The sequence below is a fragment of the Sebastes fasciatus genome, chromosome 17 (genome assembly GCF_043250625.1).
Source record: "Sebastes fasciatus isolate fSebFas1 chromosome 17, fSebFas1.pri, whole genome shotgun sequence".
Classification (NCBI taxonomy): domain Eukaryota; kingdom Metazoa; phylum Chordata; class Actinopteri; order Perciformes; family Sebastidae; genus Sebastes; species Sebastes fasciatus.
Window position 1 is genome coordinate 29,454,604 of NC_133811.1, and position 12,125 is coordinate 29,466,728.

At 41.6% G+C, this 12,125-nt stretch overlaps 1 protein-coding gene across 3 annotated transcripts in view; it reads left to right on the top strand.

The window, feature by feature from the left end:
* carmil1 (capping protein regulator and myosin 1 linker 1) overlaps nt 1–12,125 on the top strand; it is a 33,201-nt gene that overhangs the window by 8,299 nt on the left and 12,777 nt on the right. For 2 of the 3 annotated variants that reach the window (XM_074612515.1, XM_074612516.1), the window contains exons 3-10: nt 2,518–2,568; nt 9,074–9,133; nt 9,440–9,564; nt 9,879–9,976; nt 10,067–10,137; nt 10,528–10,601; nt 11,646–11,721; nt 11,990–12,078. In XM_074612515.1, the coding sequence (XP_074468616.1) occupies nt 2,518–2,568; nt 9,074–9,133; nt 9,440–9,564; nt 9,879–9,976; nt 10,067–10,137; nt 10,528–10,601; nt 11,646–11,721; nt 11,990–12,078 (644 nt within the window). Of the gene's footprint in view, nt 1–2,517; nt 2,569–9,073; nt 9,134–9,439; nt 9,565–9,874; nt 9,977–10,066; nt 10,138–10,527; nt 10,602–11,645; nt 11,722–11,989; nt 12,079–12,125 lie in introns of all 3 variants that reach the window. The other variant, XM_074612517.1, reaches the window with a different exon arrangement.

Below are 12,125 nucleotides of genomic sequence, written 5' to 3' on the forward strand. Positions count from 1 at the left end.
TAAAAGAAAAGTAAGAACAGATTGTTTCCTGAACGACGTCACAAGAAACAGAAACCAGTAAATCTATCAGAGGAAGGCAATCTGCCCCTAAGCCAAACACCAGAGTGAGCTCAGCTAACACCTCTTCAAAGTTTGAAAAACAAGACAATATGAGGAGTAAGGATTTAGTTAGGAGAATTTAACCCCTTTTTGCTAACAGTTATTAGCCTCAATCTGATCCAAGCGGCAACCGCCACACCTGAATGTTAAAGCAAGTGATGAATCACTTTAAGCTGCAGAGGAAGAGAAAAGTCACACATTACAAGAGTCTCGAAATTGCAGGTTTGTAACCATCAGAAGTGTTTTGGGTACACACCTAAACCCAAGGAAACTATAAAAGAAGGAAGCGTCATTGCGCCGCTGTGTAGCGTGTGAACGCACATTGGTGCAAAGTGTGAAAACATTCAGTTCGGCCGACATCAAACTGTTAATGACATTTAAAAATATTCAGGACGTAGCGAGCTCTCTCGATAATGTTCACTATTATTGTCAGGAGGTGGCGTTAATTAGTTATATGTGAGATCTTGTTACTTTGATCGTCAATGAAGTAAGCAGTATTTACCCTTTGTTTATCTAACATTAGCCTCCAATATCTCTGTGAAGACATTAATCTGATGAAATAATCCTTATGAAGGTGTAAAAGAGACAGACAGGGAGCTGCGATGATGGTGAGTGATAACAAATGTTACAGCCTCTCTAGCTTAATTGTTGTCATTATGTGTGTGTGCTAGCTACTGTAGCAATACAGGCTAACTTAGATGACTAGTACAAATGTAAATCAAAAACACAGATGTAGTGTTGCTGGTGGCTTTGTGCTTCACCGTTGTCACACACACACACATACGGTCTGTCAGCTCGGCATAATGTTCGCAAGTGTCCGACAGACCTTGTGTGTGTGTGGCGGTGGTGGTGAGTGTGGGGTTGTCGTTGTAGCTGTGAACGTAACAGTGCATTCTGTGTACAGTTTATTTGTCAGTGAATAAATGCTACAACTCCTCAAGACCCGAGCCAAGCTCCTGTTTCTTACAACTCAGACTCTCTTAAGGCGGGCTGTTAAGGTGGACCAGCTATCCTCCTTTTAAGTGACAAGCCGCTCCTCTGAGTTTTGCTTGGGATTTAAAATATTTTTTTATATTTCTTTTAGTTACCGCATTAATCAGTAAATATTCTTAATGTCAGTTAACGGTTCATTATTAACATCCTACATGGACTAAACAATAAAGCCTCTAATGGTTTCATCTCTAATGCTTTAGAGGCAAACAAACAAAATACCACTTGTCTGTGGTAAACTATAAAGACTAGTGAACACATGCACTGTATTTCACACGGCTAGTAAGGACTTGTGTTGTCAGTAAAGTTTTACAAGTTGCATACAGATGTATTTACTAGTCTCTAGTTCACTTTATTACATTTTTCCTCAAAGGTATTACCAGAGCATCTCCACTGCCTGCTGTTTTATTATCAGCTGATAGTAGATTCAGAGTCAAACCTGCAGCCTCATATGCTGTCTGTACTCCATTTATACAGATTCCCCCCGTCCCTGCAGCTATTTAACAAGTGCTACACCGGCAAGATGGCTTTGTTTCATCAAGAAATTATATATTTCTGGTTCCAATATTTTACAAAAATTGGTGATAAGCAGTAAAGCTGAACTCCAGGCTTTAAAAAGCACCTTCAGAATCCTACAGTTGTTATCATTACATCGCCTGAATCTAGAAAATCTGCAGTGCGTCACGGTCCAGATTTCTCACTGTTACCCATCTGTTTCCTGTGATGTAGTCTGCCAACAGTACGTGGACTCGTTCACCTGCTCGCTCACACGAATCAACCTGCCGTCACATCTGTAAAACACCTGCACCGGGATGTTTCCAGACTTTATAAACTGAAAGCAGATTGTGCTGCTTTCCCGTCAGCCCAGAGAAGACGTTGCATATTCTGACCTTGAGCTATGTGACCTGGAGTGACCTCTGTCTTCTTTGGAGGGTTTCTGTAAATACCACAGCTGGCTCAGCCTCCTGTCGACTACTGCTCACTTTACCTCCATCCCTCTCTTTCTTTCTCTTTCTTAAACCCTCATTACGGTGAAAATGTGCTGACAAGGACCATTTCACTCGCACCATTTCAAACCATAACTCAACACCTCTCGCGTACTTGTGATGAAAGTAGGTTACTAATTTGGTCAGTTAGAAACACACCGAGCGAGCGGCCATAATGTGCACTCTCTGTCTGCCAGGACAGAAGTTCAACACATGGTGAAAGATAATATATGGTATTATAACGTCTCCAGAGGCCACGCTGCCAGCTTCTCTGCACGTGAAGCTGTTTTATTTTGGAGACCTTCTGACCTTTCAGTCTCGTGTACAAATGCATAGATGTTTTTATTCATTCATGGATTTACAACACACACTGCATCCCTGAGATATATGTTAAAATGAGAACCCAAAAAGATGTCTAATGTGTCTCTGTCTCTGTCCTCAGGCGCTGGCATCACATCGAGCCTATCTGCTGACGGCTCGGGTCCCTTCCAAGGTTAGTAAATCTTTTATGTAAATCTTCTCTTCCCTCTCTACATCTGATCTTCATCTTCATTCTTTCCCTCCAGAAAGTTTCTTTCTCCAAATCTATACCTTTCTCTTCTCCTTCCTTAGCGTTCCCTTCCTTTCTTTTTCTCCTCTTTCTCCTCTTTGGGAATGTTTGTTATTTGATCATGACAGACATGCTGCTGCTTGTTCCTCCAGAGAAGGGTTCAACATTTATATTTCTTTTTTTCACTACAGAAATCTACTTGCCAGAAGTACATTTTTACTTATTATTTATTAGTGGTTATCAACTAAGTTAATTGTCATGATGAATCTAGATATTAGAAAAATGAATCTAGTGTTTCGCCCACATCCTCTAACGCCGTCCAACCAAAGTCCTTTTTCCAGAATAATTGAAATGCTCACTTGTGCTTCAGCTCATAAACTTTGTCTTTACCCATTTTCTCGCGAGTGTGCGATCAGTGCCGTGCATGTGCAACTCTCAACAGAGCTCAACAGAGGTGATAAGGAAGTGAGATAGCTCACTCCTTCCATCTACTACTACCATCATCAGCTCCGGAAAAAAACTAGGTGTTACACAGTTGCTAGATTTACTAGTCAGATGTGGCATTTTACTTGCGCCGGGCAAGCAGGTAATCCTTATTGTTGATCCATGCAGTCTAGTTTCTTTTCGTCTTGTTTTTAGTTTTACATTGATGGAGGCCACAACAAGTCCTGGCACCTGACTGACACTTAAAATGCTTTCACAGGGCCAACATTTATTCCGTTTTAATCAAACTCTGGTGCGGTTTGTTTATGCAGTTGTGAACGCAGTAAAGTACTTTGGTGCGGACTCCAAGCAAACCAAAACGCAGGCATTTGTTGAGATGTTCACAAGGTAAACGACAGGTTAACAGACGGACCTGGACTCCTGCAGAAGTCTAATGTTCACATCTGGGCTGAAGAGAACAGTATGAACAGAATATGCTGAATAACGTCCACAAAAATAGTGACATTTGAACTTCCTTTCTGTTTTAACTTCTCACAATGTGTTTTACTAATCTCTGCCTTTATTCCTCATATTGCACTTTATGAACCCACATTAGTGCTGTGTCTTTATTAATCCTCTACTTCTTCTTCCTTTTTCTCTATTTGTCTGACTCAATATTGTAGTGTCTCTTTCCCCGTCTCTCTCTCTCTCTATGTCTCTGTGACTCTCTTACGTCCCACCATGTGGAGACATCTGATAGTTTTACCCACAATGCAGCTGTGAGAACACAGCCTGTGGGAAAGGAAAACAATTAGAGGAAGAAAAGTTCAACCTGGAGGGCGAGCGACAGAGACGGAGAGAAAAACAAGCTTGAAATAGTCAAAAAAAAGTAAAGATAAAATATTTTCTGTGACTGGCTTCCTAATAGAAACTCAAAACTTATGCGACAGTAAGACGATAACACATTTCTCCCAAGTTAAAGAAAAGCAAACTAATTACAAACCTTTTAGACTTCCGCCTGAACTCGTGAACTTCCTAGTTTTAAGCTTCATAAATTGCTTTAGAAATTATGGGTCATCAGAGTCCTGTATTATTAAAAGAGAAGTGAACCTCATGGTTAAAAGCAGCTCTTAAATTACTGACGTTGTTTCCTTTTCTCTCAGCCTCTATTCTTAATGCCTCTCTGGTAACCCTTCAGGTTCTTGGCTCGTGTGAAGTGTGTGAATCAGGCCAGACAACATATAAATGAGTGGGAAAGTGTGATGCAAAGAGAAACTGAGCTTGGGAGTTTGTTCATACTGAAACTAACTGGATGTTGGACAGTGGGGAGCGGGGTTTAGGACAGGGGGTTTGGCACAGGGCGTCTGAGAGGTCTCAGATTTAAAACCCACATCCTGTTGAAGTGTCTTTGAGCAAAGCACAAAGTCATGACAGATCGTGACTTGGCAGAAAAGATCTATATGAGTCCAGACACCCAATGCAGTATAAACAGTTTGCTTTTGGATGACTGTACATCCACCCCTTTAGTTATAGAGTGAACGGCTTTTCTGAATAAATGCAAGATAATCAACAAGCATTTTGGAAGAAGAAAATACATATTTAAAAATTTTTTACCTCTTCATAATTGATAAGAATTATTAAAATCACTCCAAAATACCTCATTAAGACACCACGACCTTGAGGAACACCGTAGAAAAAGCCATGCTGTGATTTGGGATCAAACACTTTTGACATTTTGGAGATTTCTGCAAGAATTGCATTTTTCAGCGATTGGATGGCGAGCACTTCTGTTGTGTAAACTGCTCAGAAACCCCCTTATGGTCAATCTAGCTAGGAAAGCCATCCATCCTCTGAATGCTCTAGGTCTCTAGTTTGATCCATCCATCCTCTGAATGCTCTAGGTCTCTAGTTTGATCCATCCATCCTCTGAATGCTCTAGGTCTCTAGTTTGATCAATCCATCCTTTGAATGCTCTAGGTCTCTAGTCTGATCCATCCATCCTCTGAATGCTCTAGGTCTCTAGTCTGATCCATCCATCCTCTGAATGCTCTAGGTCTCTAGTCTGATCCATCCATCCTCTGAATGCTCTAGGTCTCTAGTCTGATCCATCCATCCTCTGAATGCTCTAGGTCTCTAGTCTGATCCATCCATCCTCTGAATGCTCTAGGTCTCTAGTTTGATCCATCCATCCTCTGAATGCTCTAGGTCTCTAGTTTGATCCATCCATCCTCTGAATGCTCTAGGTCTCTAGTTTGTGGCTGTAAAGTTTCATGAGGCTGTGATTATCCTAGAGGTCACCACAGGTCATTTTATACAGTGAGGTCAATGAAATGTCTCCTATGGGGACTAACATCATCACACATGAATACAGTTGGGTTCATTGGAGCCACAAGACTCTCAGCTTTACAGTGAAACCCAAATTATGTAATTCAAGACTGTTTAGGGACCCCAGTATGCAGAAATATTCAAACACATGATTTTAGAAAAGGAGACAATAACACATTTATACTGCATGTGATTATCATAAAGTGGGCATGTCTGTAAAGGGGAGACTCGTGGTTACCCATAGAACCCATTTACATTCACACATCTGGAGGTCAGAGGTCAAAGGAATGTAAATATTAATAAAATAACTCTTTATACAAATGAGAAATGATTGATTAACTTCTAATGGACTACATTTTCTAATATAAGTCTGTGAACTCCATCTGCATGCTTTGCCAGTCCACATCCTGCAGGCCTCTCTCAGTGCATTTAAAAATGTTGGATGATGATATTGCACGTAATGACTACAGTTGAAAAACAGTCACACGTGAAACTTAAATAACCTCTGAATAAAATGTGCCTCTGCCAGCTGACCCCTGATCTGTTGTTCCAGACTGGGCCAGCGGTTTCTCTAACTGAGAGAGAGAGAAACAGAGGGTGGTTTGTTCCTCAGTGTGTAACGTCCCGGCAGAGAGAGGCAGAAAAAAAAGACAATGGAGGAATTTAACAGCTGGCAAGGAAAGGAAGGGAGGGGGCACTCCTTCTCTCTCTCTCTCTCTCTCTCTCTCTCTCTCTCTCTCTCTCTCTCTTTCTGTTTCTGTAGATAAATTCATATTCACTCCCTCCTCTCTCTCCTCTTTAGTCTCTTTCTGTTTCTCTTCTTTATCCCACTCCCACATTATGACTCTTTTAATTCTCACAATCTTTTATTCATTCTTGCTCCATCTTTCACTTTCTTTTTAATAACTCCCCCGTTTGCCCTCTCTCTCTCTCTCTCTCTCTCTCTCTCTCTCTCTCTCTCTCTCTCTCTCTCTCTCTCTTCCTGTCTTTGTTTATCTCCCTTTTTTCCTCCCTTTCACTTGCACTTTTCTTGGCAGCGAGTTAATAAGTTAGTTATTTTTGCTTTCTCTCTCTGGACTCAGAGGAAAAAGGAAAATGTGTGTGAACTGCTCCAAACATTTGTTCTGCATGCGGAGTGTTTGTAGTCTGTGTTTTTTACATTCCTATTGTCTCTGTGCTTTTTAATTCCTGTCTCCGGGGTTTTTAATTCAACTTCTTTTTTGTCCTAATGTCCAGCTTCACATCTTTGTTTCTGATTCATTTCATAAAAAGGATTCAGCCTGCACTGACTGGCATCACAGCTCTGCTCACAACCTTTGTCTGTCGTGGAGGAGGATTGGACAGATTTCATTGTAACATGTAAATCATTCAACTCGGTTAAGGAAGACGTGTTTCCAAATGAAGTTCATTGTGACTCAGTGAACTGTCTTGTCTTCAGCTCTCATCTCTACCACAAAACTAAAAACAAGTTGGAGCTTGACGAGAGTCTGCTGAGCTAGCTTCTTTAGAGCTTCTTTGAGATATAGCTTTAGAAAGGAGATGAGATGCTTGTTTATTCATTTCAATGCACACAGGTGTGTAACCAAAAGTTACATACTGTAGGTTTCCTTGATACACAACATGGCCAGAAGTGTGTGGACTTCTGAGCACCTCAATCCAAAACCATGATCATTAATCTGCTGCTATAACAGCCTCTTTCGCTCTTCAGTTTTTCCACCAGATGTTGAACCTGCACAGCTGCAGAGATTTGCTCCCTTTTAGCCTCAAGAGCTTTAGGTCCAACACTGATGTTTGGAGATAAGGTCTGACTCAAGCCTCGGTTATACTCCCATACGGCGGTGGGTGGGGAGGGTGGGTTCACTTTCAGCTGCATAGAAGTCGTGTTAAGTTACTGCAGAGGAAAACCCAACATTTCCTAATTTTGCTGCTTCATAATAAAAGATTTTAAACAAAATAACGGGGGACACGAAATGCGTTTATCACCATTTTACAACGGCTCCTTTGACCACTAGTCACAGCTGTGGTTACACCCACCCACAAATCCCTGCCGTGCTCGACTGACGACCCGAGTCATGCATGGAAAAATCCTACAAGACACGGGAACTTGGCTTGTGTCTTGAGGAGTTGTAGCATTTATTCACCGATGACAGCCTAAACTGTACACACTGCTACGCTCTCACAGCTAGTTAGGTTGACTTCATCTCACCGTCACTACAGTACGTCACACACGCTCCTTTGCCTTCTCTCGAGTGCACACCGCCACTTGCTAACGTTAAGCACACAACCTATGCTTAGTTATTCCTTTAAGGAGTTTGCTACTTGCCTAAAACATCTAAAAACATCTTAAAAATACATAATTCCTCAATGCCCGGTGGAGATGACTCCCCGCCGGGCTTGCAATGCACTGGCGGTAACGCTGTAGTAGTTTTGTTTACTGTCCGCTTAGAGAGGATGCGTTCTACACATGAGCAATACATTGTGACGCTACCACTTGAAGCGTAGTAGTCGCGCGAATAAGTCTGAACAAATCAACGTGGTCTAGGCCTGTCGCAATAACCGCAATATTGAAATACTGCGCTATTGGCAAGCTAACTGCAGGCAACCGCCACAACCGCTATGTTCACATTTTTCTTTATTGAATTCTTTGCAATGGGAGCGCCGCATATTTACACAATGCTGCTAACGCCAGCAGGGTGACTGCGTTATGGTTCTGCGCTAAGCGTTGCCCATTTGGTGTTTTTCTCTGGTCGCGGAGAGCACAAATATCGGAAAGACCAACCATCACATCTTACATGTACAAGTCCTGAACAACAACAACAACAACAATGAAGGACAAATAAACACACATAAAGCGGCGGGTCCGTCCTTTCTCTCTTCATGCTTCAGCCTTCCCTTCATCCAGAGCAAGTTCTCTACCTGGTGCTGACAGTTTTACTTATCCAGATATTCACGTTTTCGAGTCGGCCACCGTAGTTCTCCCACACGCTTGGCACACGGGAGAAGTTTCAGCTGGTTGCAATCTGCAACCTCACAACGAGATGCTTCCAAATCCTGCACCTTTAAAACACTGTGTATCCTGTAGCATTAAGCTGTCCCTCCACTGGAGTTTGGGAACCCTAGCCAGGACAAATTAACACAAAAGTATGTGTCCACGGATGCTTGGATATACTGTATAGTACGTTAGATATTGTGGCCGATCAGATGTGATTTAATCTGTAAAATAAAGGCAAACTTGTGGCTCAAAAGCTCCACATGAGTGACAGGTGGATATTTTAGTCCTTGTGGGAAAAAAAGAGTTCCCACATTGTTTAACGTCTTTATGGAACATAAGCTGCTTACATTCATTAAACGCCAATACGGCTAAGAGTGCGTGTACATCACCTGAAATCTCTCTGTGTCCAGTTAATGAAAGATTTGATCTACATATATCGGCTCTGTGCCCGATAAACATTTCCTGGGAAAATCCTCCGGTTCTCAGGAAGAGCCAAATTAACCAGTTTAATTTTTTTTCCTGAGAAGTGTTTACATTGTTCTCCTTTGGGACACATAACTTTCCATCTGTGATGATTCTGTTTGTGTGTTTTCCCAAAACTCAACATGTTGCCCTGGTAATGCCACTATGATTAAGATATTGAAATAAAAGATTAACTTGTTATATTAACTGCTGAATTTCATAATCTGTCTCCTCTTCTTATTTTAGGTTGAGCACTCCTTCAGTTACCTGGATATCCAGGGAATCACCAGCAACAAGCCCACTCAGGTACACACAGACACAATGATGCAACGCTTATTGTACATGACATTTAACACACCTGACCGCACACACAGATAAACTGATGTCTTTCAACACTGTCCATGTTTCAGGAAGGATAAGGAAGGAGTGATATTGAACATTTATTGGCTAAATTATTTCAAAACAGGTCGAATCAATAAGGATAGTTGGTTTCAACAGCACTCATCTGCTCCGTCTATTTCATGGAAACCAGATCATGGATGCATTTTATCACCTCAGCAGCATTTCGAGTCATTACATGTCCCGTTGCTTTGTGTGTGTCGCCCCCTGCAGCTGGTGTTGGAGTATGAGCGCGGCCCGTTGAGCCTCCGGCTGGGCTCGGTGGAGGAAGTGGACGAGGTGATCACTCACATCGGCAGCTGTCTGCACCGGATCTGCCCCGCCGGATCCTCACCTGTGTAGGTACCACACTAAAGCTTGAGTAAGAGGAAGGAGACAGGGAGCACTTCAGGGGCTCCTAGAGGGTTGGACAGGAAGGAGAACTCAAACTGTTTACACTTTTTAAACACTAAAAATCAAGTTAAAGATAATGACTAAATGAAAGTAGTAAATAGCAGTGCTTTTGAAATAGTGAATACTTGCTTCCTGGACACTGAGTCCATGCTTCTCTTCTCTCTTTGTCTCCTCAAATGTAGATCATATTTAGAATTAAATGTTTCACTCTCTTTTCTTCATCCCTCTTCCTCTTCCTCTCCCTCTCTCTGTAAGGAAGAAAGGTGATGAAGAAGTTGAGTCTGAAGCCTGCAGAGAGGACGGCGTCCCTCCAGGCCATCTGGGGCGAACAGGGCTCAGCAGATCTGGGACCCTGTGGTAACTCAGCCTCAACATGTGAAGAACACATCCAGTCGAGTGTTTAAAGTGTATTCAGGTGTTAAATATTGTTGTCTTGACTCTTTGCAGGCGGGTTTTCTCATCAGTACTGGTGTGTGTGTGATTACCTGGGTCTGCCGTACAGAGAGGAGGTCCAATGGGTCGGTGCTGTTTTTGTCATCTTCATATACTTTGTTCTGTTTCCTGTTTTATTTACTAGTAAGATTTTTTTATCTGCTGCTTTTATACACTTTTTCTGCCACTACTGCTTCTTTTTTTCTTCCTTTGTCACTGTGTGGCCTTCTGTTGCTTCCTCATGTGATATATTTTCTTTATTTTGTCCTCCTGTGTTCCTCTGCTTCTTGTTTGTTCTTCTGCTTATGTTTCTTTTCTTGTTTCTCATCTTTTCTTCTTCTGCGACAGATTTTGTTACCGCCAAGTTGTACCTTATCTTCCTCTGCTTTTTTTGTGTTCTGCTGCTGCTGAGTTTAGTATTTTGTACCTGAACACACCCTCATGAAGTTGTTTCCTCTCATCTTCACCTCCTCCAGGATGTGGACACCATCTATCTCACTCAGGACACCAGAGAGCTCAACCTGCAGGACTTCATTCACCTGGAGAACAGGTCGGTGGTACGCTGCTCAGCACCGTGAGCTCATCACGTAAAGACTGTGTGACTCTGATTATGATTTTGAAGGTGTTTTTTTGAATGTGTCATTTGTTTTTTGTTTTTTTACCAACAATACATTTTATTTATGATTTTTAATCAACTTTGTTTTGTGTTTTTTATTGCTTTTATTTGTTTATTAGTTTTTTGGACATCACTTAGTGACAGTTTCTGAAAAAAATCTACAGTAAAAGGGCGCCTTGGTGGCTCGCCAGGTGGAGCGGGCGCCCCCATGTGCTGGGGATGGGCCCTTGCCGCGGTGGCCCGGGTTCGGGTCTGACCCGCGGCCCTTTGCTGCATGTCGTCCCCTCTCTCTCCCCCTTTCTTGACTATCACCATCACTATCCAATAAAGGCAAAAACTAGGGATGCGCCAATACCAATACCGGATCTGATATTTGGGCCGACACCAACTCAATTAGCTGGATCGGATATCGCTGACAACGGGGCCGATCTATTAAATTAAATTCTATGTTTATATACTATATACATTATATACTGGAATTTTAATTCCTGTTTAAGTTTTGACCAATTTGTTGCAGCATTAAAACATCTGAATTATAATTACTGTTAATTTTGAAGATGTTTTATTAGATGTTTTGAAGTTGCTGGTGTACGATTAATTATTTTAATAATAAATAACAATTCATTAAATGCATATTTATGTATATATTTGTTTTACAAAGTTAGGAAAGCAATGTTTAAGCCAGATGTTGTCTTACACATAAAAGAATTATCTCAGTCACTTCCACACAGTGAGGCATACGGCTTATTAATTAACCACTGGTATCGGATCAGTACTCGGCATCGGCCGATACCCAAAGCCCAGGTATCGCTATCGGGACTGAAAAATTTGGATCGATGCATCCCTGGCAAAAAGCCCCCATAAAATCTTTAAAATATAAAAAATATATAAATGGAGTTTATTCTCATTATCTCTCCATGACAGCTATATCTGTAAGCTTTATTTAGTTGTTGTTGTTTTTGTCTTTTTTCCCTGCAGGGATCTGGTGGCGATAATCGCAGCTCTGGAGTACAACCAGTGGTTCACTAAACTCTCCGCCAAAGACTATAAACTGGTAACACTCATACAAACATGTTATTCATTTAAAAAAATTAAAAAAACAAATGAGAAGACGGTAGAGAACATTTGATATGGGCAGATGGGACGGGAAAAATTATCAATTGCTGAATGAACTATGACTTCCAATCGCTGAAACCAAAATCACTGATGATATAATATACTGTATATTAAAGCTAATTCTGTTTTTACATCTTGAAAATCTCACCGAGATCAGATGAATTGAAAGGCCTTTGTGTGTATTTGTGTGTGTTTCTTCCCTCCAGCCGACAGATGTGTGTGACCAGATCTTCAGAGTGGTGTCTCGGTCCAGCCGGCTGGAAGAGCTGGTGCTGGACAACGCTGGACTTAGAAGGTCAGAGGTCAAATAATAGAACCGATGATCGGTGCCCTAATACCATA